The following is a 26,477-nucleotide window of genomic DNA, read 5'->3' on the forward strand; positions in this document are numbered from 1 at the left end:
CGCTGATGGATCATTCGTCTTCGACGAAGAAGCGCCGTGGGTTGTGTGCTTAGTCCTATGTGGTCTATGTGCGTCCTTGTCGCCGGGGTGTTCATCCCCATAAGCAGGGCGTGAGCCGAGCCCGTCGGGGCCGGGGACGGACGTCGAGGAGCGCGAGCGCTCCTTCTGGGGGTTAATGACTTCCGTAACAGACGTCGAGTTATCACCCTCCTCGTCACTTTCTGTAACAGCGGCGGCGGGTGAGGAAACTGACTTCGACATAGCGTAGTCCGCCCACCTTTTAAATTTTCGTTCTTTAAGAGTTCTTGGTTTCAAGAGCTTACAGGCCGCGCAGCTGTCCTCCTTATGATCGAGGGGCAAGCAACGATTACAGAGCTTGTGTTTGTCCTTCCAAGTGTATTTGCCTCTACAGCGTGGGCAAAACTTAAAAGGTGTCCTCTCCATAGCTGAGGCAATAATAACTGGTGATAACAACCCCAAGGGAAAGATAGGGGAGAAAGAAAGACATTCTCAAAGAGAAGATAAAAGTTCGAACCCCCACTCTCCCTACTGTATGTTGGCCAGCGAGGCCAGGCCACGTGTTCGGCAGCGCCGAAGGATCTCCTCCGTCTCTTCCCCTCCGTCGAAAACTTGCTCGGCGGAGATACAGCTTCACAGCTAACATCGAGGCGAGGGATCTTTAACAATATAATAAGTATAATTAAGGACCGAGGTCCGTAGTAAGTATTTGCAATGTCTCTCTAGGAGCTCCGCGTAAGGCGACCAGAAGCTGGGCGGAAAAAAACAATCTGAGGGACCTCGACGCGTGAGGGATTGTGGGTACAACGCACGTCACTATAGGGATAGTGTTACAGACACGCCTTGTCGACGTCCCCTTTTTCGACTACGAAAAACAAAATGCAATACTCCGCAGTGACCACTGGATGTTGGACCTATGCACAGCATGTGATTCTAAGCAGATTAACAAACATCAGAAACATCATTACTGAACTCATATTAATCATAGTTCATATTAGCTAAACTTCACACTAAAAATAGGTCACATACAGGTCAAATCAATTAAGACCTAAAAAGCCTTAAACTTACCCAATTGAGAATCAATTTACTCAATCGTGAAAATTTAACGGGAATGTCAATTTCCTCATCAGGTTGAGACTGCATTACAGAGACAGCGGAACCAAAGGGAACCATGTAATCACAGTAGAAACAGGTGCCAGGAGGAGAGAAGAGACATGAAAAAGGATAAAGGAAACCTAAGCACACACATTGAACTACGCCATCACAGTTCCCAAACACCATCTTGGTCGTTTTGCTCTCTTTTCCGAGTTTTCATTCCGAACGCGGTAAAGATTCACAAAGTCACTGCTTTGAAAGCTCCTCAAAACATGCCCCTGCAAAGGAATGCCAAATCTGCGGAGTACATTGTTTGTCTTCATCTTAGAGATTTGAAGTACTGGCACGAACGTAGCTAATCTGTAAATTAGGTGTCTTCCTGTCTTCCTGGACTCTCTTGATTTTCCGCAGCTAATTGTGAATGTGCATCTAGACTATTAAAAGGAAGCACAATTCATGGCATATGAGGTTTGAAAGACTGAACTACTGAGTCGAAATGCGGATTGACCTTTTAGTCAAGAAATAACATGTAGATAATGTAGCGCAAGGAATGTTACCTTGTGTTAGGAATATGAAATACTCCTACACCCAGCTCTGCTCGTTTCCCAGACAGTAAATTGTCTGAGAAATGACGCAGAGTGTTCCAGCATGTGTTGCTATGGTAAAACGCCCACGTCTGTAGGTCATGAACCATCGTCACGTGATGGGGTAGAACTAATGTGCCATGTTGTTCAGGATGTATAACGTATGCTCACTCCCCCATGACTTCGCTCACATTCTCTATGCCTGTACACATGCATTGATGAATTTAGGTCCGCTTAAGCGCTAATAAACTGTTTATATATTTGTTCCTCGTGACTGGTGTGTCTTCATTTCTTTAGAGTAGCCTCATAATTTTGGACTAACAGTGCTAGTGCCAAAGGCAGGATCCAAGGAGTTGAGATTATGTGTAGACTATAGAGCTCTTAATGCAGTCACCACGACTGATGCCCATACTTTACGTAAGACATATGAGCTCGTGGATTAACTTGGTTCAGCCAAGTTCCTCTGTACATTTGACCTAACCTAAAATAGCTCTGACAGACCATGCCAAGGAGAAAACTGCTGTTTCCACCCCAGGATGCATCTACCAGTTTAAGGTTATGCCTTTTGGACTAGAAAATGCACCTGCTACATTCCAAAGGATGTTAAATCACGTTCTGAATGGAAGACTTCTGCATGGCATACTTAGATGACATTGCAGTGTTCAGCCCCACTTAGGAAGAGCATCTTGACCACCTAAGATATGTATTTAAGGCTCTTGAGCAGACCCATCTTACTAAAGGCAAGCAAGTGTCAAATTGGTCAGAGTAAAGTGGTCTATATTGGACATGAGGTAGGAGGAGGTGAAAGAAGGCCATTGCCTAGCAAAGTGCAAGCTGTACAAGACTGGGCCACCCCTACTACTCAAACCCATCTAAGCCTTTTTAGGTCTCGTCTCAGATTACTATAGGAACTTCATTGAGAACTATGGGACCATAGCTTCTCCCTTGAAAGTGATCTCCTCACCCAAGTTCTCCAAGAAGGTCAGGTGGAATGACGAGTGCACCAAGGCATTTGAAGGAATAAAGAAAGCCCTTTGTCAAGTTCCAGTCTTGAGAGGTCCTGACTACAACCAACCCTTTATTGTACAAACAAATGCTTCAAATACAGGAATAGGTGCAGTTCTGGGTCAGCTGGATAAGATGAGAACAAAAACCTTAAAACAAGGAAACCAGGCTGAAGAATCCTGCATTGTGTGTCAAGGCGGGGAGAATCACCTGCTGCCATTGTACTGTCCAGTCCTTGGCTCCAACAACAAAGCAGCGCCAGTGAAATCAACACAGCCGGTGAGTTGGGGAGACAGATACCAGACCGGTCTGTATTGAAGCCAAGGTTGAAAGCGGCAATATTGAATGGCGAGCATGGAGGTGAACAGTGTATGAAACGCATGTGATAACCAACGCAAGTAAAATTGAACAACAGATGAGAGATTGAACTTTGAAACCAAGATACGATGCCTTTGACAGAGTGGTCTGGCACCGCGTGAGTGCTCATTGAAAGGTCTCTTTAAGATATCCAACTGAGAGCTGACAAAGGTGAAAGAGTGGCAAAGAACTGTGCATCATAGTGGTCCTGCAGCGGGTCAGGCAAAATCCTGTATAAAATAAAAAGTCTTTAATGTGTCTACTGCCAAGAATGTTGATGACAAAGTAGATAAAGTTGGTCCAAGCCAGAACGAGGGAGATCAATTGAAAGCTTTGCGTTAAAGCAAGTTTGTGTTAGAGTGAATTGGTGAATTGGTTAAGCCCGGCAGAGGGAAACTGATTGAACATTGTGTTGAAACCGATCTGAGCCCGGGTGAGGAGGATCCGGGCTGAACCATGAATCAGAGAAATTGGATACATGAAAATGCCACAAGCATTGTGTTGAAGGAGATCTGAGCCCGGCTGAGGGGATCCGAGGTGAATATTGAATTACCCGAGAAATTGAGTAAGTCTGAAATCTTGAGAGGAAAATAACTTGTTTGTTAGTAGCATCAGGCCCTCTGAAAGAAGAGACTTTGAAAGGCAAAGAGACATTGGCACGGAAGGCCCTGATGCTAATGTTTGAACTGCACCCTCGTGCTAGAGAAGTCAGAGATTGTGCTAAGCTCGAGTGTGCTGCCTTGTCCCGTGCTGAAAACATGGGGAAGGGAGGACAACAGCCTGAATATCCCGACATAATTTCTTGGACACTTCTTTCTTTTACATAACATTGTTTCACACACTATTTGTATTTAGAGGTAAGGATTGGAATAGTTTATTTTAGTGTAGGCCCTTTTGTTTTGATAAAACACCACAAGGACTGCGTTATTATTCAATGGTCGTAGCTTGCTCGCATCTTTAGATTTAGGTTTGGATAGGTGTTTTTCAAACCCTTTTTGAAGTTCAATAAACACTCTTGAACTGTGGTCACTTGTGTCCGACTTACTGTTGATACCATGCCTTCCGTACAGGGGTTAGAACAACCGGTAGGGCATGGACTGAGGGAGGGACGGGCACTGAAACCAGCAGTTCTGGAGGAACGGGAGGAGTACCCCGAGTGGGCTGGGGCTGTGACCCCTGTAGGATGACAGCCTTCACAATGCCCTTCAGGAGCCCCTTCATCTGAGGGGAATGCATGAGGAAGAGGAAGCACCCCAAGAAGCAGTCCTCGCAAGCCACCGGGTCTCTAGGATCTGGGCCTTCTGAGGCGCTGGGCCTCTGCTCCTGGATAAAGCGCTGAGGCGCCTTAGTGCGCACAGCCATAAGGCTGTGATGGGTAGATGTATCCCCGAGGATACCAGAAGCCTGCATCGTAGGATCCGCTGCCGCATCCAGAGGGAAGGAGTCTGGGATGATCCTGCAAAGCCCATTGGATGGCCGAAAGCACTGGCAGGCCCTGAGCTGGATCCATGATGGCCGTCGGTCTGGCAGGCTCCGGCACGTGCCTCTCTGCCATTTTGAAGCTTTGCGCCACGCCATAGGCGGGAGAGCCTGGAGGCCCCGAGCCAAGAGAAGCCTCGGACATGGAGGATACAGCTGGGGTCTTGCACCCAAAGCAGAACGGTAGTCGTAACGCCCTTACTGACGAACTTGGAGCCAGCTCTGGTAGGATGGACACCCTATGCGCCTGTGCTGGTAGACGTGTTGGATTGTGCCGATGACAGAATCTTGGTGGTTGCATCCCCTATCACCAGGGTAGTAGGGCCCCTCAGTTTGGGAGCCGGGACGGCCTCCGGTCTGTTCCCGCAGTGCCTAGAACAGCCTCTTGGCTTGGGAGCCGGTAGCCTTCGAGGCCTTGGGCCTTGCAGAACCCGAATTTGAGGCATCTGATGCATGGGAACCCCGGGGAGCGAGTCACCATGCTGTGGAGAAATGCAAAACAGAGGGCCTACCTTGTCTTGACGAGAGGTCCTGGAGACAATGTTCTTAAGGTACTGTGGAGAAGTGTGGAAGATCACCCTCCACCGCAATAACCAATTCTTCAATGCCCTGTGACTGAGAGCACTGCAAGCCAACCATGCATCCGAGCGTTGGTCGGGCCCCAAATACTTGAGACAGAATGCATGGGGGCGCGAGGCCAGGAACGATCTGTTGCATGAGGCACATCTCGTGAATCCTCCTGCGGCCAACATGCACCGGGGGAAGCGAGGCACTGAAGGAAAGATAAAGAACATTGAAAAAATAAAAACAGGAGCAAGCTGAAAGTGAAATGAAGTCTCTGAGCTGGCTGCCAGGTCAGACAACGTCCCTGCAGAAAAAGAGACTGAGGTGAGGTGCCAGAGGGCGGGGCCTCAGAAGGGCTGTGTTAGGGAGAATTTTCATTTTAGTGCTCAATTCCTCCCACCTTAGAGATCCCAAGCTTTTTTGCTGGACTTTAGGACTTAAATTTTAACACTGGAGTAAGTGAGACCTTTTTCTCACGTGTTTTGCCCCGATTTGCATTTTGTGTTACCTTCAGTGCAGTGTCACCATAACGTTTCTTGTGTGAACTACCGTTCCCAAGAATAGTAAAGTGAAATTGACTTTACTTACCTTTTCTCATTGTAGGTCCAGCACACACCATCTTATGTGGAGTGCTACAGGGTTACTTAATAGCCCCTTTTCCTACCTACTCATTTAACGCTTTTATTCCACCCTAACAAATTTAATGGTTGGTGGCAGTGGTTATATTTTCCTACCACTGTGCTTTTCTAATGCAGACTGAATCCTCAGCTGCGGGATAGTACCCATGGGTGACTATTTTGTCAAAATGGCCCTTCTTTTTTCACCATTTTCCAGTTGTGAGGACCTTCTTGGGTTTTACTCTGCGCGACAAACCAGGTTTCAGCCCTTTGTCCGTTTTGCCTTTGGCAGGCTTCAGTGCTGAAACCCGCCTCTGGATCCAGTGTGTCTGGAAGGGCAGGTAGCAAGGGAGGGTCCCGAAACTCCCCTGTCATTTGTCTTTAGGAATGCCTGAATGCACCCAGTCCGGATTGGCTGGCTGGCTGTCCTTGCAGGACAGCCAACTTGCTGTTTGAGTGACAGCTAGGCTGTGCATGAATGGGAGAAACCTACTTAAAAGGCAAGGGTTTTGGGACTGAAGACAGAAGACCACTGGGAAGAACAATCCGACAAAGAAACCGTGAACGAAGCTTGCTGCATCCTCCTGAACCGGTGAAGCCCTGCTGCTGTGCTGAAACTCCTTTTTCTGATCGACAAGAGAAGCTCAAGAAGGGACGACTTCTTCCCTTGGATTATTGGGACCAACTAACCCTGAGACAAACTCCACTGGACAGTCTTCCCCGACTGGCTGTACTTCTTTGCTGCTGCAGGAACTAAGTGCCAAGAGTCGAGAAATCCACAGTTGAGTGCAACATCTGTGATCCAGCCAGAAGCTCCAGAGTCTCCCCACGACCCTCCAGAAGCAGGCCGACCAGCGCTTGAGTCCCCTCACCCGAGTGCAGGACTCAAGGAGTGAAGGAAGCCCAACCGGTATCCAAAATCCAAGTGCTGCTGATCAGAAAAGAGCCGGTAGCTGCGGCCGATCTCCGAACTGCTGCCGCAGGAGTCCCCAGACGCAGGAGTCCCTCTTGTCCCACCGACTGACACTGTTCTGACTTGGGGTACTTAACTCTGTCTGTAGCTTGCTCTTCTCAGATGAGACTTGCAGTAGCTGCTTTGCCGGAGTTGATTTCAGCTCAACCCTCCACAGGTGTAACAGCTTGTGACCCTACAGTGAATTTTCTTCAACAAACTCTTTTGTGCAAGACTTGTACTATCTAAGTAGTGCCTCCGCTCCATAGACTTTGCTCCAATTGACTTTGGCTGTCCTGGCTCCCTGCAGACTCTTCTATTCCATTTGACTGATTCTACTGCCCCATATAGGCGATACGTTGGTTTGAAAGTAATAATCTGGGAAAAGTTTTTATCTAGACTTCATTGGAAGATTTAAAGTGCTCACATGCTACGAGAACCTGTTTAATCTTTGTCCTTCCCTTAACCTTTCCTTTCTGCAAACCTCCGAACCTACAAAGTGTACTACTGATATAACTGCAATTACGGTCCTAGTATCCCCCCACCATCCTTCTCGTCCTTTCCTCTTTTCTCCCCCCGACAAAGTCGCTAGACAAGTCCGATCTATGAAAGCCTCGTCAAAACGGGTTAATCCCTGTTCCTCTAAAACCATCAAGGATCACACTGACACCCTCGCTCTGGCCCTTGCTGATTTTCGCAACCACTCCTTTGCCTCAGGATCCTTCCTCTCCCCTCTGAAGCACTCCCTTGTGCATCCTCTTCTCAAGAAACCCACAGCTAATCCTTCTTGTCCAGCTAACTATCACCCAATTTCCATTACTCCCTTTCCGGCAAACTCCTGGAAAGGTTGGACATCTCAGCTTAACCTTCATTCCAATTCTGTTGGCTGTCTCCATGACGACCAGTCTGGCTTCAGAGCTGCCAGAAGCACAGAAACTGCTCTCCTCAACATCGGTGAAGATCTGCTCTCCAACCTTGACTCTAACATTCCCTCTGTCCTCATCCTCCTTGATCTCTCTCCTGCCTTCGACAAAGTCAACCACATATCATCCTGCTCAACCATCTCTGTGATAACCTGGGTATCACTGATCAGGCTCTGGCCTGGCTGACCTCTTTCCTCTCTGATTGACCCTCCCAGGTCCAACTTAGGTCCTTCCTATCATCTATCTCCTGCTCTACCTGTGGTGTTCCCCAGGGGTCTAACCTCTCGCCCTGACTTTTCAATCAATACCTGGCAAATCTCACCCACTGCATTGCCATTTTCTGCTCAAATGTCCAGTGCTACGCTGATAACTCATTTTCAGGCTGCCCCATGCCACCTCCTCTCCCTCTCTCATCTCTGATTGCCTAACTGCCATTCAAGATTGGTGTGCTGCCAATGATCTTTGTCTGAATGCCAGCAAGACAGAGATCCTCCTCATTGGCACACCTTCACCATCGTTACCCCTCACTCTCTGGCCGGCCTCCCTTGGCCCTCCTCATACCCCCACATGCGAGGCGAAGAACCTTGGGGTCATCTTTGACTCCACACTTTCCTTCTCCACCCACATCTCTGCCATCTCTAAAAAGTCAAACTTCCTACTGCAACTCCTCAGAGGTACTCTGCCTTTCCTCTCCTTCCCCCCAGAAGCTCATGGTCTCCCAAGCTCTGCTTCTCTTTAGGTTGGACTATTGTAACATCCTCTTTCTAAATCTACCTCCCTCTACTCTCCGTCCTCTGCAACTAATCCAGGACAGGACAGGACTGCAACACATGTCCTTGGCCTCAAGCCCTGGGATCGTATCTCTCCAGCTCTGAAATCTCTCCATTGGCTCCCAGTGGATGCATGGATTGAATTCAAAACCCTCTGCATTGTCCACAACGCTTTCTGGGGACTGGGCCCAAAATACCTTCAGCTATCCCTCCGCAAATACCTCTCCTCTCGAGCTCTGCGCTCCTCTACCTCCAACTCCCTCAGGGTCAGTCATTTTTCAAAGAAACGAGCTGGGGGTAGATCCCTGTCTTCGGCTGGGGCCTCCCTCTGGAACAGCCTCCCTGCCACTCTAAAACCTGAGGAGAACCATCTCCGGTTTCCAGAAGCACCTCAAGACCTTCTTCTTTTCTTCTGCCTGCTCTCCCCCTCTCCCCTGCTGATCTGTTCTCTCTTGGCACCGTGCACGTGGCCACCCTCTGTCCTCCGGGCCCAGATACCTGCTCACCCTGCCACCCTCCCACACTGCCTCCGGGCCACCCCTTGCACTGGGGTCTGTATCTGTATCCATACAGCCCCTCCTCCCTTTTCTTCCTGCACTTATCAGACCTACCCTGTCTGCTGCCTTAAACCTAGCACTTGCCAATGTCTGGCTGCACTACCACTGTTTGTTGCCTTTATTATTTATTATTTATCGTTTTCTCCTTTGCTTCGCACTTTCCACTTCTGCCCCCTTCCATGCACTTTGCCCCTCCCCCATGCACTTGCGTGTTCTCAATGTCACTAGGCCTAGTAATATTTTTGTTTCGTTTTCCTCTGTTCCCCTCCTTTGCCTTGTCGCGCTCTGAAACACTTGTGTACGAGCACAATAGAAATAAAATATCAACAGTTAGTGAGGTCATCTCTGGGTATAGGAAGTGTGTAAGTAGCATCTGTAAAGAGTATCTACTAGCTTTGTGTTGATTCTGGAAAAGTATTTTAATGTGCATTTCACTGCTACATATATTACCCTTTTTAAAGGATGCTTATTTAAAAACTACTGTTAAATAAATAATTATTTATAACACAAACCTTGAGTTTAAGTGTTACTTGGCTACATGCATTTGTGGATTTCATTGCTGCTACAGCTCTACAGCTCACATTTACCCCTCTTGAGATAAGCCTGGCTGCTCAGTCACACTAGAACCTTGTGTAGTACAGGCCTATTCCAATAGGTGGGTTACTGAATACCAAGAGGACAAGGGTTGTCTAGTCTCCCACAGGGTTACTACATCAATCCTCGCGTAACAGGGGTTCCCACGCCTGACGCAGTGGCCCCTGCGTGCTATACTAAATTTAAAGGGGGAGCTCCATTTTTCACTGCCAAACGTTACGGTACTGTCACTATGTTGGGAGACGGCCACAAGGATGGAGGAAAGGGGACGGGATGTATGAGTATATATGTTACGTATGAGAAGCACGGTTGTCCGATGTATGTAGGTCAATAGGGAATACTGTCACAAGCGTTAAGTCACTTGCCTATTGACTTGTGGAATCATAGAAAAGTTGAATGCAAATGTCTTGTACCAACTGCTGCATAGTAGTTCTAGTAGTATATGCCTCTGTGATCTCGTTCAGGTCATCTGGATGTGAATGTAATGCATTTCACATTGTCTCTTGCTAACAATAGATGAATGGCTGGTGTTGACCACTTAGCAAATGTCTATCACATATTGCGTACCAATGTGTGCCTGTAGACATTTCTGCAAATCGGGTCAACAAGATAGTTGTGGATACCTTTCACATGTTCTACTATGAACGTTCCTCTGTGTTGTAATGCCAGTGCCTAATTGTGCATTTCCTTCCACAGTTAGAATATTTGTGTTACTCCACATCCGTTGATGTAAAGCATTTCAGTTGTATACGTTTTAAAATCAGAACCAGCGGGTCTCGTCCTTGGAGTAGGGAAGCTTTTAAAGCGAATCTTACTAATGTTAGTTAATTGATGAGCCCATGAATGTGCATTGAACAGACAGTCCGAATATGCCTAGGTATGCGATCATTGATTGTTGACCCTGTTTAGACACTGCTTAAGTGGTCTTATGTACTATTTTGCAAGAGGGACTGCATCACAATTCTGTCATCGAAAAAGGTATCTGGCAGAGGGGCCTTTGCTTCTGAAATGCCAACCGTCTCTCCTGATCACACACTGTAGTAGCTAATCTCCACGTTGATGTTTGCTTACAGTGGCTTGGTATGGGCTGTGATGGCTCTAAATTCACTGTGAAAACCCAGTAAAATAACAGCTGAATGGTTCTCTTGGTTGCTTTTTTGTCATTGATGACACTGTTGGACAAGAGCAAACATGAATGGAGTAATCCCCTTCATAGGTGCACTGCTGAGCCTACACTACTACAGTGAGCCATGCTTTGAAACTGGATCCCATGAAAAAGAAAAAAATGCCCAGCCAACCTATAAGACAAATGCTGCATCTTGACATTTGGCATCTTCCACTTCTTACAGGCTTGAATTTTTTTGAGATGATTTACTGTGGTTGTCTTGAGTTGGAGCATCAAAAACTAGACCCAACAGTCCTCAACTGGAATCCCAACGCTCTCTTGGCTTCGAAACCATTACAATCTTTGCTGAGCTGGCATACTCCGAGAAAAACGCCTCAAAAATAAATCTGGGAACAAGGCTTTTACATATCTACATAAGCCATCAAGTCCCAGGGCAAATCTGGCATCTCTTCCTCCACTGCCTTCCTTGTAGGTGTTGATGTTGCTCATTCATCCTTAAGGAGGTTTCCAAGTGTATCTCAGTCACTATATTCCCGTTAACTCCACTGATGACTGCATGCAAAGCCAACCTTTTGTATTGGTGAGGACACCAACGCACATCACACCTACTGGTTATCACGCCAAGACTATCATTCAACTATGCAGAAAAACAATCTGAACGGTTAATGTGTCTTCTTCAGGTTCCCTTCTGTCAGTCCAACCTAAAGGTAGGAGACTACTTTCAGAATACTGTCGAAAGGCAGAGGAGAAGCATGGATTATTGCAGGAGGAAGTGAAAGAAACAAGCAGACATGTTTGGGTGGGACAACAGCAAGCGCTTTCTTTTTTGCAGAGGAGGTATTAAACAGTGTAGTGAAAGAATCAAGAAAATGCAAGATTACTGCGAATTTACTGTGAAATGTCACCATCTGATGGGTGAGACTCTAGAAGTGGCTTCTGGCATTGTATGCCCTTTTCCTGCAGGGTGCATTGCTTGTCTTATATTCAAGCAAATCTTGAATGCTTTTCAGGCCATTCATTTTAATGTTGAAGGTTAAACAGCATTACAGTAACAAAAAAAGTTAACAGCACTGTGTGAAGCTCCCTGTACATTCTCAGCCCCTACAGGTGATTACTTGCTGTAGCAACATAAAATGATGCAGCCTGCCTGGTCCACGTTACTATGATAGCTCCATGTTAGCCATAGAGCAATTAGGGTTTCATTTTCCCAGTTTTTTGACTCACCTTAGCACCAGGTCTGGTCACTTGCCCGCGCTGATGATTATACTAAGAAGATTTGTTTTTAATTTTGAGGTTGACATAAATCACTGTACTAGATGACAGAAGTTACAAAAAAAACAAGGCATAACTATCAGGTGTTTTACAGAGCCAGAGTATTAAGTCAGCCAACTGTCACTAACCTGTATAGGGTTTTTAATCGCCCAGTTAACTACTGCCCATTCATTGGGCCAACACATGATTATCAGCTACTCTGCTTAAATATTTGAAAGAACACCTGTGTGGCCATGCCATATGAACATAGCTGGCTGCAGCCACGTTACACAATCATTAATGACAGACTTTCTTCAGTAAGAAAATTAGAATTAGGGGACACTCCGGTGGTGAAGTGAAAGGAAGAGTTGATAAATCACTGATGCATTGCTTTCAATCAATCGCAAAAGGTTTGATCCAACTTATTGATCAATGCGAGAAGCAGTATATTACCGAAGGACATTGAATAAGGCCTTTGAGGCTTACTACAATGAAATCCATAGATAATAAAGCCAAGTCCTTCATCCCAAGCACTTTACAGGGATTCTAGACTGCAAGGAAGGGAAAGAAAATAAAAAAAATCAACTAAATTGGGTTAAGTACTTTGCTGGTTGCTGTGGTCTTTCATCTAGGGGCTTACGATCTTCTCAAACATTTTGAAAACATCTCTACAGTGGGTAAAAGGACTGACCTTTTCAGGAGATCTGCAGTGTCCAGCACACCACAAAAAAGCTGCAGCGTTCCACACACTGCAGATGGGCAGTACGGTTTAGCACACCTTACACAAACTACATCGTCCTGCTCAATGAAGATAGTCAAGTCTAGCATGCAGCAGAAGCTGAACCAGCCACCAAACCAGAGAAAAAGTGCACACACGCAGTATGCCACAAATGAAATATACTGAAAGAGGAATCACTAACATACAATACAACACACGCATTAATTGGAAGGTATAGAACATGGCAACGCCAATACATTTCACTGTAAGGCACTGTTTCATAAATTAAATATCAGCTAATCTCTCAGCCTGTGTCAGAAGGATTCTCCAATACCCTCTGTGTAGGCATTGCAGTCTCCTCGACCCTGCCCATCCCTCCCCTCCGCCTTAAATGGAGTGGAGGTACACCGGCAGGCGAAACCCAGGAGCGAAGGCCAGTAGAAAAGGTCAAGCTCCCTCTCTCTGCAGCTCCACTGCGAGGGGAACACCAGCTGTCTGCTGCTACAGCTTATCCGAAGGAAATTAGAGCACCAGAGTCTTCCAGGGAGTTTGCCGTATCTACAGGAGGCCACAACAGCCTCTAAAATGGCTGCGTGGTTACTATGGTAATCAGAAACAAACAAAAAGCCCCAACGAGCCATGATCGGCTCCTCGACCCTGCCCGTCCCGCCCCCTCCTGCCTTAAATGGAGGGGAGGTGCACCAACAGGCGAAGCAGAGGAGCGAAGGCCAGGAGAAAAGGCCAAGCTCCCTCTCTGCAGCTCTGCTACAAGGGGAACACCAGCTGTCTGCTGCTACAGCTACAGCTGATCCAAAGAAAATTGGACAACTGAGTGTTCCAGGGAGTTTATCTTGTCTACAGTCGGCCACAAGGCCACAACAGCCTCTAAGATGGCTGCTGTGGTTACTATGGTAACCACAAACAAACAAGATGCCCCAACGAGCCATGATAGGCTCCTCGACCCTGCCCATCCCTCCCCTCCCCTCCTGCCTTAATTACATAAATAAAAATATGAGGGACTCTCCAAAGATTAAGTGAGTCAGATCTGTCAAGGATATACTCTCAAGGGGAGAGGGGCAGGCTGCAAAGGAGGTTCAGGTTAGCTTTAGAAGCACACACAAAGTAAATGTTTACAAAGTACTCCTTGTCTTTAGCATTTACTCTACAGCGTAGCAGAAAAGGTGATTGTATGTTACATGCAAGCAGATTTTGTAGACGATCTTAAAAAGGGAGTAGACCTCACAAAAAGTTCAGTAAAGTAGTTCAGAGTTCACTTTGCCATGTATTCTGGTGGGGCTTTTAGAATTGTGTGAAACTCCAATTTTACTCAAAAGGATAAACTCAACAGAGAAGCTTGTGTTTACAGGTAGTGAGTGAACACAACGCCAAGCAGGGAAATCTGTTCAAGGAACAGACTACAGGCCCTTGCCAAAGACACACATTGAGTTACATGACAAGTGAAGCCCTGGGAAAAAAGAAGTTGGTGAACCACGAGGGGAAAAAACTAAAATACATGAGACTCCCTGCCCGACATAGTTTAGAACGTTCATTCACACAGCCAGCCACAAAGAGCCCGCCTGACACATTGAGAACAAGGTAAAGCAGAGCTGAAACCACACCCTCACACCCAAGATTTAAAAAACCCCTAAAGACCAGGTTCTTTAATAAAGACTAGGTAAGAACTGCTCTTTACCGTACCAATAACCTGCTGTAAATACTCTTCTGTTGTGGCCCAAACATTTGCTGTTTTCATACTTGTTTCATTCAATTGCTGTTATTGTGTAACCTTTCTTCCAGTGTAACCAGAAATGCAAAGCCTTCTGTAACCTACGCCTTGATACCCAACTGTTTGGGCGTATAACAAATGCAATAAATAAAATAAATAAAATACCAGAGTCAGGCCGGCCGTCGGAACTCCGGAATTCCTGCATCCTTTGCTCCAGCTTCTGTTGTCTTCGCCGTTTCATTACCACCTCAGGGTTGGATATTGTACGGGTGAAACTTGTCTCTGGCATATCTTTGTACACTTCTGCTGCAAGCCTTGAATTTTCTCTAACAACAGAAAAGGAAAAAGATGAGACTAGATCACTACTCGTTTCAGACAATAATAATCTTGAAACGATACAGTGCGGATGTGCATTACAGTCTTAATTAGGGCGGCTCCGTGCATGGGTGCTTGTGAGGTATTGAAAAACACATGATCCCAAATATATTGACGAAAGGATAAAGGAAGATTCCAAAACACCATTCACTCTTCTCACTCTTTACACATCTTTCATTCCAGCCTTAAAATCATCTCATCTCTGCTTTTCCCAAAAATTGACGTTCTACACACATCCTCCCTACTGATATTAATTATATTTACCTTTGCTAACTTGTTGATTTACTGTTTTTGTGAATTTACTATACATTGCTTTGGCGAAAGTACTTTATATCAATACATACAAAATACAATTGAGCATTACAGATGGCAATAAGTCCAGACAGTATGACCCTTTATCATTGTAGACGATGGTACAGAGAGGATAATAGCATTGAGTTGGAATTATAGGGGCGCTACCCTGAAAGTATAATTGATATTAAATAAACTCAAACATGAGAAATGTTGTCCATGCGGGTCAAAATAAATATAGAGGCTTGCTAATGAACACCGTGAGATATCAGATATAACAGCTGTTAGTGAGAATTCTCAGGAATGTGCTAATTCCCTTCTATCTTAGAGACCCCCAGCTCTTTTGCTGGACTTTAGGACTTTTAATTTTTATCCTGGAGAGAGTGAGACCTTTGTTCCACTCTCTCATGTTTTTTTCTTTGATTTGAACACTGTTTCTTTTGGTTTTGGAGTCTGACAAACCCCATAGGCATCTTTTTACATTGTGACACAGCACCTTCAGTGCAGTGGCACAGGGAAGTTTTTCAAATTTCCCAAAGGTTTAAATACCTTCTCTTGGTTAAACTACTGTTTCCAAGAGCAGTAAAGTGAAATTGACTTTACTTACCTTTTGCAACTTTGTAGACCCAGCACACACTATCTTACATAGAGTGCTGGAGGGGCTACTTAGTATCCCCTTGGTCTACTTTCTCATGTAACATTTTTATGTTACCCTTTATACAATTATGGCAGTGGTTTCTTTTTTTCCGACCATTGTGCGTTTTACCACGGGCTGCGTTCGTAGCTGCAGTATAGACCCCATGGGTTCTCATTTCGTCAAAATGGCCTGGTCTTCTAATTTCGCCATTTCTTGTTGTAAAGGTCCTTCTTGAGATTCACTCTGCGCACCAAACTACGTTTGGTCCCTTTGTTTGTTTGGTCTTTGGCAGGGTTCACTGGTGGAGACCGCCTCTGGCTCCAGCATGTCTGGCAGGGCAGAAAGCGAGGGAGGTTCCCGAAACTCCCTGTGCTTAGTCTCCTTGGTTACAGGAATGCACCCAAAGGTAATTGGCCGGCTGGCTGTCCTTGGAGGGACACCCCTGCTGGGTGAGAAACAGCTAGGCTGCAAATGAATGGGAGAGACTTGCATAAAAGGCGAGGTCTTTTTCAAGGAAGGCAGAGTCGACAAATGGACGAAGGAATCCGAAGAAGAACTTGGAAGAGAAGCTTGCTGCAACTCCTGGACCGTTGGTTTGCCCAGTGAAGCCCTGCTGCAGTGCTGAAGCTCCGAATTTGCCTCGACTAGAGAAGCCCTGCAAAGGACGACTTCTCCCTTTGGGTTGGTGGGACCAATGGACCCCAGGACGAACTTGACTGGAAATCCTCTCTCTGTTCGCTGTACTTCCATTGCTGCTACAGGAACCGAGTGCCATGGGACAGGAACACCGGAATCAAGAGCATCATTTTTAAGCCAGACCCAAGCTCCAGGAACATCCACTGGACTCCCTCGAAGCAGGGCTGACCAAGCCTGAGTGACCTCAACAGAGTGCTGGACCCCAAGGAAAGTCCACAAGGTGTCCAAGAGCCGCAGTGGTGCTATTCGAGAGAAGCTGAAACCGTGAAGTGCAGCTAATCTGAACTTTGTCCATTGCTGCCTCTGACCTTCGAATCGTAGTGCAGGAGTCATGATATGATATGATATGGCATTTGTAACGCGCCTATACACAAGTGTTTCAAGGCGCAACGAGGCAGGGAGGAGGGAACAAGGGGAAGACAGACAACGATCCTACTAGGCCAGGTGTCATTCAGACCGCGCAAGTGCAGGGGTAGGGGGAAGGGAAAAAGTGCAAGGGGAAGGGGAGTGGGGAAGTGCAGTACAAAGTAAGTAGAATAAAAATAAATAAATAGGGCCAGATGGTGGCAAGTGCAAGGTAAGTGCAGACAAGTGCTGGGAAGGGGGGCTGTAGGGATACAGAGACAGTCCCGCAGTGCAGGGGTTGCCAGGTAGGCAGTGCAAGTGGAGAGTGGCTGGGCCCAGGACCGAGGTCGGTGAGAGTGGCCCAGTTGCAGATTCAGTGCAGTTTCAGTGAAGAATTTAGCAGGGGAGAGGGAGAGAGAAAGCAGAAGCAAAGAGGAAGGTTTTGAGGTGCTTCCGGAACCGGAGATGGTTCTCCTCAAGTTTCAGGGAGGCAGGAAGGCTGTTCCAGAGGGAGGCCCCTGCCGCGGAGAGAGAGATCTACCCCTAGCTCGTTGCTTCGAGAAGCGGCTGACCCTGAGGGAGTTGGAGACCAATGAGCAAAGGGCTCGGGAAGGAAGATATTTAGGAAGAGAGAGTTGAAGGTATTTAGGCCCCAGGCCCCAGAAGGCCTTGTGGACAATGCAGAGGGTTTTGAACTTAATCCTTGAGTCCCCAGAAGTCTTCCCTCTTGTCCCCACCACTGAGGGCCAGGAACAACAGGATCTGCCATACTACAACAGGGACAGAAGCCAGCTGAAACCAATTTCTTCCGACCTAAGGTACTGTGAACTAAGGGGTACTAACCTCTTTTTGTGTAGCTTGCTTGCTCTCAGTTGAGACTTGCATTTGCTGCCTTTTGCCCTTCACAAGCCTCCCAGCTTGTGGCCCAACAGAGATTTATTTTTCTACAAAGCTCTCTCTAACATTATGCAAGACTTTTTAAACTTACCTTCAAGAAGTGCCTCACTCCCCCAGACTTTGCTCAAGTGACATTGGCTGTCCTGGCTCCCTGAGGACTCTTCCAACCTCTGACTGTGTTTTGATCTGTCCCTCCAAAAAGTCATACATTCTTCACTTGTATAGCTGGGAAAGGGTTAATCTACTTTGCATTGGGGGGTTCAAAAGTGCTTACCTGATTAATAAACGTGTTAACCATTGTTTCCTCCCCTAACGTTTTCCTTTTTGACACCAAACTCAATATTGCTCTAAATGTACAGTGATATATCAATGTCACCAGAAGTGAACTGCAAGGGAAGAGGCTGTTGGGCTGGACACGCTTTGACTATCTGCCTTATTTTTAGGTGCCAATCTCGTAGTCCGCAAGAGGAAGCCACGCAGACTGTGGAAACACTGCATCCTATTCATGTTTGTTGGACTCTGTGCAGGACTGTTATAGTACTGCCTTCTGCGCCTCCTGCACCACGTCACACGCCTAAGCCACGCCCTCCTGAATCAGCCATTGGATCTTGGCTGCTACCGGAAGTGAACTGCAAGTGAAGAGGCTGTTGGGCTGTTCGGCGTGGTCGCGGGGAGCAGCAGCGAGGCACCTTAGGTATCGGAATTCTTCAAGTGTTGTCAATATTTTGATAAACGGACTGTATTTCTGGGAAACCTTACTTTTATAATTTGTGCAGGCTGTTAAGATCCTAAGCTACTCACTGTGACTGGCTGGAAATAGTCTCAATTGAGAGTGGGGGTTGTATAACTTCAGAGTTAACGTTACGTGTAATGAAGAGGGGCAAGAGTGAACTGTATACATATCAGAGGACAGTACCCCTAACCAGGCGAGAGACAATGGCCGAGGCACAGCTTTTTGATGACATTCTATCAGCGCCTCTTATCTTTAATCCTTTAAGGGGAACTATGAGGATACTATGGGCATGCCCCTTCCCCCTTCCCCTCCGTCCTCAATGGATATTGCTATGCAGAACTCCCCTTCTGGGACTATCACAATATCCACTGGGCAAAGAAGCCGAATGGGAACGGTCTTCAGCTCAACCCACGGCTCCGGGAACTCTAGGGGAGAGCACCCATGATGACAAATTGAATGCAAAGATCCTAGAAGAATTATCTTTGCACGCGTTCCTCATGAGGCAGCTTATTGCAGTGGAAAATAATCATTGTTCGAAAGCTAACCATTGGAGTCCTGAGAAACACTCAGTGGGTCCTTCTAATTTCCAGGTACCTAACCTTGGGGGTGGAGGTCTGGTGGTTGAAATGCCCCCAGTATCTGCTGTTAACAATTCAGCTGCAGTGAATTCTGGGTGCACTGAAGACTGCGGGAAGCAGAAGTCAGGGTCCAACTTAGGCATACAAGAGAAAAATATAGCTGCTCTAAGGGAACTCTTGGTTATTCCCTCGAACCAACTGACACTGATTGACAACACCAAACAAAAAAAAGAAGCCAGGACACAAAATAAATGACTTTGGGAAACAAGCGCAAATATAAGAAAGCAGCAAAGAAGAACTGGCGCAATCAGGTCAGAGAAGAGGCTGTTTCTCCCTCCACTGACTCATGTATTGAGGTGGAGGATGTAATTCTGTGTCGGGAGACGGTGGGCGCGGTGGCGCCCGATAAAATCCAGGGCAACTTGAAAAATAAGGGCCTCAGGGATAACAAGGGCATTAAAATAGTTGGTATTTTGCCCCAAGACCAGGTGGCCAAGGGAAACCTATTTGACTTTTTTTCCTCAAAGGACTTAATAAAAAAAGTGTCCACAACTGGTGACCCTTCTCTGGTAAAGGATGTCCCATGTGAGAGAGATCTATAAAGAATCAAATACTTTGAACACCCAGAATATCCCTTGCTTGCCTCGAATGCTGAACGAAGTGAAGTCAGAGGCTGGTTTGGTAGAAACCATAGAAAATGTTACAGGGATGGGGGGACAGGAACACTGTACTAATCCCCCTCACGGGATGAATCCTCCTGGGGAGAGAACCTATGTAAAGGAGACACCTTGCAACCAACCGGTCCTGGGGAAAAAAAGGTTTCTGAATATCCAAGCTTCTGGGGGGGGGGGGGGGGGGAGCTGGAGATTGCATGTAATGTCTATACAGCAGGGGTGTGCTCCACAGATTCCGTGATGGAAAAAAACGTGGGGGAGACATGGTGATGGAACGTGTCATTAGAAGGCTTATTAAGCCGATTTTGGATGAACATGAGAATGTGCAACCAGTATCTGAACCCCTTCTATGCCCTATTGTTACCTCTTCCTCATTGGCTGTTGTGAAACAGCCCTTAATGGACTCGAAGGTGACCTTGGGAGTGGATACTGTGGGGAAGGTTGGACCTGTGGAAGCGCCTGCTAGGGAACCCCACCACACGCAAGTAGGGGGGAGTTCCTGGCCACCAGTATCTCAATCTGTGGATCAATTGTGGGGGAACAACACCAATGGTCCTCATATATATGAGGTGACAGCTACTAACCTACGACCCGACCGCCCTTGCTATCCTGAAAATCCCAACATCATTATCCAGTACTTATTTGCTCATGATGGACGGGTCTCATTAAACCGTCTGAAAATCTTGGATATGTTTGGGGAAATTCCAAGTCTATCATTAATCACCTCTAGAGATCTAAAATTAGTCGACTTTGCTCATCTCCGAAGATATCACTATGTTCGGGTGGTATTTTATTCAGAGACAATTGTGGATATGGTATTAAAAGAACAGGATGCCCTCCACAAATGTGGATATGACCTCGAGAAAGTAACCATGGATAGGGGGCCTTATGTGGCAGTTACCTGGGGCCCTCTACATAAAAATACTGCAAGTGTGAACAATAAGCCCAGTGTGGAGAGGGTTGATGGGGAATCCAGCCCGAGATGGTTGGCACTCCCACTGCAGGACTCCATTTCACAACTTCAAGGTTTGAAACCCAATGGTTAACAATGTGAAACTATTGACCCTGGTCAGTTACATTACAGCTTGCTGTAGTCAGGTTTTTAGAAAGCATATGTAAATTGTAAACCATCAACTGACAAATGTATAAGTTCCAATTGAACAATTATGTTGATTGAATGAAAATTGTGCTTAATTGTCTTTTAATGGATATTCTGTTTGTTTAGTTTTTGAGAGCTATGTACAATGCATATGAGTTATATTTGGTTTTTATTCTGTTTCATCTTTTGCAAATGTTATGTTCATAACCATAAACAAATAAATAATAATATCAATGTCAACTCTGTCCTAGTTATTAAAGTCACCTTAGGGTGTAGGAAGTGTCTGTGTCCCATCCCAAAAGGGTATCTACTGATTCATTAAAACAGAGTGTGTATTGTGAAGTATATTTAAGTGTTACATATTGCTCCCTTCTAAAGAAGGCTTATTTTAAAACTGACTTCAATTAATTAATAATTGTTTAATCAAGGAACCTTGAGTGGAAGTGTTATTTGGATACTTGTCACTGTGAAACTATGTTGCAAGCCTAGAGCTCACACTCACCCCTCTTGAGATAAGCCTGGCTTCTCAGTCACACTACCAACTTGTGTAGTACAGACCCATACCAAAGGTTGGGTTAACTATTGCCAAGTGGAAAAGCCTGGTGTAGTCTCCCACACGGTTACTACATACAATCTTGCCTAACAACACCTATAAGTGAGATGAGTAGGGCAGACACTACAGCGGCTATCAAGATAACTAAGTAATAATGTGCACGAGAGGGTGAAATGAATGGTCACTCACAATACAAGCCAATGTGGGATTGAGGCAAAGAAACTAATGGCTAAGCTCATATTTATCTTAAATGAATATTGAAAACGACCATGCCTTCTCAAGAAGCTGCTTTGCCGCAGGTAGGATGCAGCGGCCATTTTGTCAAATCAGAGTGAAAAGCAGCAAGCTTCATATTCTTGAGGCTGACACCACAGGACACACCAGAAAAAAACCTAGGAAAGTGTGTGGCTATGCAAACTATTTTCTTGGGAATCCTTTAAAAACATTTGATACTAGAGGGAAAGAAATATGTAATTCTTTTTTGCCCTTGTTCATGAATACTTAATGAAAACCACACATCCAACTGAGAACTTTGAAGTCTGACAATAACATCCACTGTGAGGAAAGAAATGCTCAAAATCATTGATTGGGATCAGAGGATGAATGCAGTATCTTGATGACAACAAATTCCTTAATCCTTCAATTTCATATGGAAAACTAATTTGCATTTCATAGGACTGAAGGAAGAACTAAAGGTGGACAAAGAGAAACCACAGAGAAACTAATCGCACGATACTGAAAAGGTGTAAAGTATTTGTTCAGAAAATAGGAATGCAACTTGTCCAAAAAAGGTGACGATTGTCAAGGAAAAATGCAAGCATATTCATTATGAATATGAATGAGAAACATGGTTGTTACAATGTAAAAAGGTGTTCTGATGAATGTGGAAATGTCCCTTCTGTAGGGGGATCCAACCTATGAGGCTAGGGAGGTGAGCTTGCTCGGCAAAACACTCCGTAGGGGTTTGGGAAAGTGGGACCTCACTCCGACTCCCCTTTAGGGGACAAGGACTCATTCACACGAGGAACTCCCTATATGCAAGATATTATCTGCCTACATGGGAGTAGAAAGTACTGGCTTGAGCCATACACCTCTATGGGTATGGCTCAAGGCAATGCAGAACTTTGAACATGCTTGACAGCCTATGAGGAACAATACGCCCCTTTTCAATATGAGAGCAAGAATAAAAGGTCAAAAACCCTTGAACAGAGGAGGAGACCCCCCAACGCTGAGGCGAGACTCAGACATGAGACCGTTGGCAAGGGGCTGAGCCGCACAGAATAGGGAGCCACCTGCAGCATGGATAGACTGACGCCCAAGGAAGACGCTGTCCGGCATACAAGGATGCGCACACAGAATCTGGGAGGCTTAGTCCATGCAAAGCGAACTGGTCCTGGAGGCACGATCACATACAGGACGTGGTGTGCACAGACCACAGTACCGTGTCTGAGGTACTCCGCTCTCAGACCAAGAGCCAACAAGAGGAAGAGACAAGCTGAACGTGAAGACCGCTAGCAGCCAGCATGGAAGAGCGGCAGGCCACTGGGAACACTGTTGCGCTGCTTAAGAGAAGGACCCTCACTGGAGCAAACACAGCAATACAGCAGGTATGTGGCTGCCCAGGTCGGAGGGAGGAGAAGAGTAGAAAGAAAGAGCAGGGAAGAGAGAAGGACTGTCTTAGACCCATCCAAGGATCACAGGCACGAAAAGAAATCAGGACATTCTGTTTTTCTAGGAACTTGAGACTTTTTGTTTGAACGTTCAAGAATTTTGAGGAACCTATATGATCCTGTTGACAGACTGACGAGAACGGTTTTCTTTGAGTAAAACAGTTACTTACTTCTATTGGATCCAGAGCCATGAGGGATTCCTGGGGCAACGGAGATACCTTTGTGAAGAACCAAGAGTGCAGGGCCCTCCACCTATTTTCTTTTACATTTTGCTACGTGATCGGGCCAATTTTTGATTTTTGATTTTGACTAGCGATTAACAGTTTAGTTTGTTTGGGAAGGGAACTCCCTTTAGTGGTGGGGTCAGGGAGGTATTTTCTTTCCTTTTGGCTTGCCACAGTGTTCAATTAAGAACTAGGCCTCAATTTAGCTGAGAAAGAGCATCCATCTTGAATAATGTGAATGCAGGCCAAATGGAAGTTAACAGTGGCAATTACAATATATTGGCTCTCACATTTACTAATCTGCCACAATTATTTAGAGGAATTGTTTCACTGTCAACATTAATTATTTTAAATTTCACATATAAGGTTGCTTCTAAACTACGTCTGTAGGAAAATCTTCAAACTCAATTGTAAAAATTGTACGCATCTGCGAATGTTATCTCATGGAGGCTCAGCATTGGCCTTGGATGTCAGGAATGGGATATTATGTTAATTGGAAAAGACTGAAACCCTCCTCGATGAGAGAATTCTGCTCGCTGCACTGACACCAAAGGAAAATAAACATAAATGGGAGCTGATTTTTTGGGGCAGGGAGAAACAGCCTGGATTGAATGGGCATCAGAGAAGCTTTTATAGATTTGACAAACTAACCTTACTGGAGAGGTCTGTCCAGTGCCTGTCTGATTTCCACAACATGTCATTTAAGATTGAGGTTCAAGATACTCGATAGATGAGCCAGTAGCGATATTACTTAAATGAGAAAAAGAAAGTTGATACTAACATCCACACAATTTATATGAGCTATACGAATAATAAATACTGGGATCAAAGGACCAGATAACTCGATTTGGAAACTTTTACAGTGAGTGCACACAATAATAAATATAATATCAATTTCTTATATAGCGCAGCACACCCTTGGGTCTCAGAGCGCTCAAATAACAGATGACATTATTATGCCACAGAGTGGATAATGGGTAGTCAAAAACAGCTCCAGGTAGCAAGTGGCGTCAAGCTTGCCAGACTCGTCTAGTCTACAACCAAGAACTAAATAGCTATATGCTCCTGGCAATTTTGAACCTTGCACAAGTATCGAAAACCATTTAGGGTGTGGCTCAAATGTGCATGGTCCATACCCTAATAGAGAATTATTTGATAACTTGCAACCTTTAAAAGCCACACATTTAAAAAGTGAAAGAAGGATTGGCCATCCGGAGCACAGGGATGGCGGCTCCTGGGCCTGGACGAACCAGATGGGAAGCTACATTGTGACCCCTCATTGAGGGGTACTTAATCCGGAGCACAATGGGAGAAGTGCCAGAAGAGTTGGAGACCCAGGTGAAAGACCTTAGGAACGGAGGGTTGAGGGAATCCCCTCCATGAACACAGTGGAACACTTAATGCTCGGTTCTCCCATGGGCCAGGTGACACTCCATAGGGCCTCAAGATGCCCACAGTCTCTCGGCTGCAGTCGGCCCAGCATCAGCTCCTCTACCCACAGGAAGAGGGGCTGGGCGTGGGAAGCGGTAGGTCAAATGCCGGTTTCTCCAGGGGGGAGGTGGGTTCAGATGCTGGTTCAGATGCTGGGGATGCTTGAGGTCCTGGAGGCCGCACCGGATACCAAAGCTAGACATGAAAAGGGAACTAAGAATGAGTCAATGGCGGTCATATTGGGGTCAGGCAAGGTCATAGAGACACTGCTCTATGGGATGCAGAGTCCCCTATTGACAAATCATGGCCTAATCAAACTCCTTCTCTGCCCTCTTACGGATATAAAGAATCTGAAGATTTTGAGATTTGACCATATATTTCTTTACATACAGTGTTAAGACAAAACACCCTCAACAATCATACTTGAGGATGCCAACGTGACCCATAAACGTGCTCACAGAGGGGAAGGGATCAGACCTATTTGCCCTGAGGAGTGATTCAAAACCGGATTTGCCCAAAGAAGACCCCTCATGCACTGACTCGCCCTCCAGTCTAGCTATCATGGAGATGCTTTGCAGAATAGAGTGGGCAGACTCTAAACAGTAAAGAATCAATGAAACAGTTTTGAAGCTGGAATCAAGAGTGGACACAATGGCATGAGAGGAAAGTTTACAGCAGAGCAGATCCTTGTTTAATCTTGTTGGAAAATCCCCATCTAATTTGCCGCTGTTTTCTCTCCGTTGTCTTCCCTTCTCATGGAGTACTCTGAGGCCTACTGGCGGGCAGCGCCTTATAAGAAATAAATAAATAAAAGGCACACAAATTAAAGACTAGAAAGAGATATATGCATTACCAATAAAATTGAAAAGAACTCTGGGGGTACACGCAGAAAGCTTGGGGAAATTTCAGAGAGCTACAGTAACGAGAGGGGTTGGCTTTTCGAATGAGGGTGGAGGGGTTGGTCCTACAAGGATTCTGTAATGCATGGCTTAGAGAACATTTAGCATTCTCAGACACTACATCACAATATAATAGTGTAAAGTTCTACCATTTATCACATTCTCGTGACAAATAGGGAAGTCTGTGCTCGACTATAAGAGTTCATGATGGGTCCGAAATAGAAAGGGAGGAGGTTCTAAGGAGAGTTAAGACCAAAAAATGTCAATTCTCTTGTGAAGCAAGAGGGTATTCATCTTTTCAGAGTTCTGTGATGTAACTTAACAGGAGAAGAGATTTTCAGGAAATAAGTTAACTGGTGTTAAACAAGGCTCTAAGGGCAAAAATTCTATATCCTGCAAAATTGAAGGACGGGAAGGGAAATAAGGTGTTGTCTTTGGAAACACAGAGGAAAGCCGAGTCAGACAGGGGTCAGACTTCCCATTGACACGCAAGAGCCGCTGATTGAGACTTTTGATATTGAACAGTTAGGGGGAAGAAAGCCTGATGAAAGAGATACCGTGAGGGGTCGATGCACGTTTATTATTTTAGTCTGTTTCTGTAAAAGTGACAATTTATCAGTTTTACTAAAGTTTTGGGGCAAAAGAGGGCACTGCTGTTGTAGAATGTTATTCTGAAAAGGGTCTTTAACTTTGAGGTCACGCTTCCCACATGAATGGGTGCCCTTTGTATAGTTTCAGTTGTGTTACATATGATTTAATTTCATGTTATAAATGAAGTGATAACGTTCATATGACAAGGATTTGTAAAAAAAAAAATCAAAAAATGAATGGGGAGGCGATAGGATGTTTAGCCACCCTAATTCCATTTCCATATAAAATTATGCCAATATAAATTACATTTTCTCCTCTCTTGACATTGCAGAGTAGGGGAAGGGCTCTGCATCTGTGGGACCAGATTTGCAAAGTTAAGTGGGAGGGGTACTCATTCTTGTATTTGGAAATCATAAAAACATGTTCCTATATTAGATGGGTGAACCAG

The 26,477-nt window shown here is 45.6% G+C and overlaps 1 protein-coding gene across 12 annotated transcripts in view; it reads right to left on the reverse strand.

Moving 5' to 3' along the window:
* Positions 1 to 26,477, reverse strand: part of AFDN (afadin, adherens junction formation factor) — a 2,107,422-nt gene that overhangs the window by 1,526,461 nt on the left and 554,484 nt on the right. For all 12 annotated transcript variants that reach the window (XM_069607417.1, XM_069607414.1, XM_069607416.1 and 9 more), the window contains exon 5: positions 14,502 to 14,662. In XM_069607417.1, the coding sequence (XP_069463518.1) occupies positions 14,502 to 14,662 (161 nt within the window). The remainder of the gene's footprint in view (positions 1 to 14,501; positions 14,663 to 26,477) is intronic.

This window comes from Ambystoma mexicanum, chromosome 4q (assembly GCF_040938575.1).
Source record: "Ambystoma mexicanum isolate Mex_15411 chromosome 4q, UKY_AmexF1_1, whole genome shotgun sequence".
NCBI lineage: Eukaryota > Metazoa > Chordata > Amphibia > Caudata > Ambystomatidae > Ambystoma > Ambystoma mexicanum.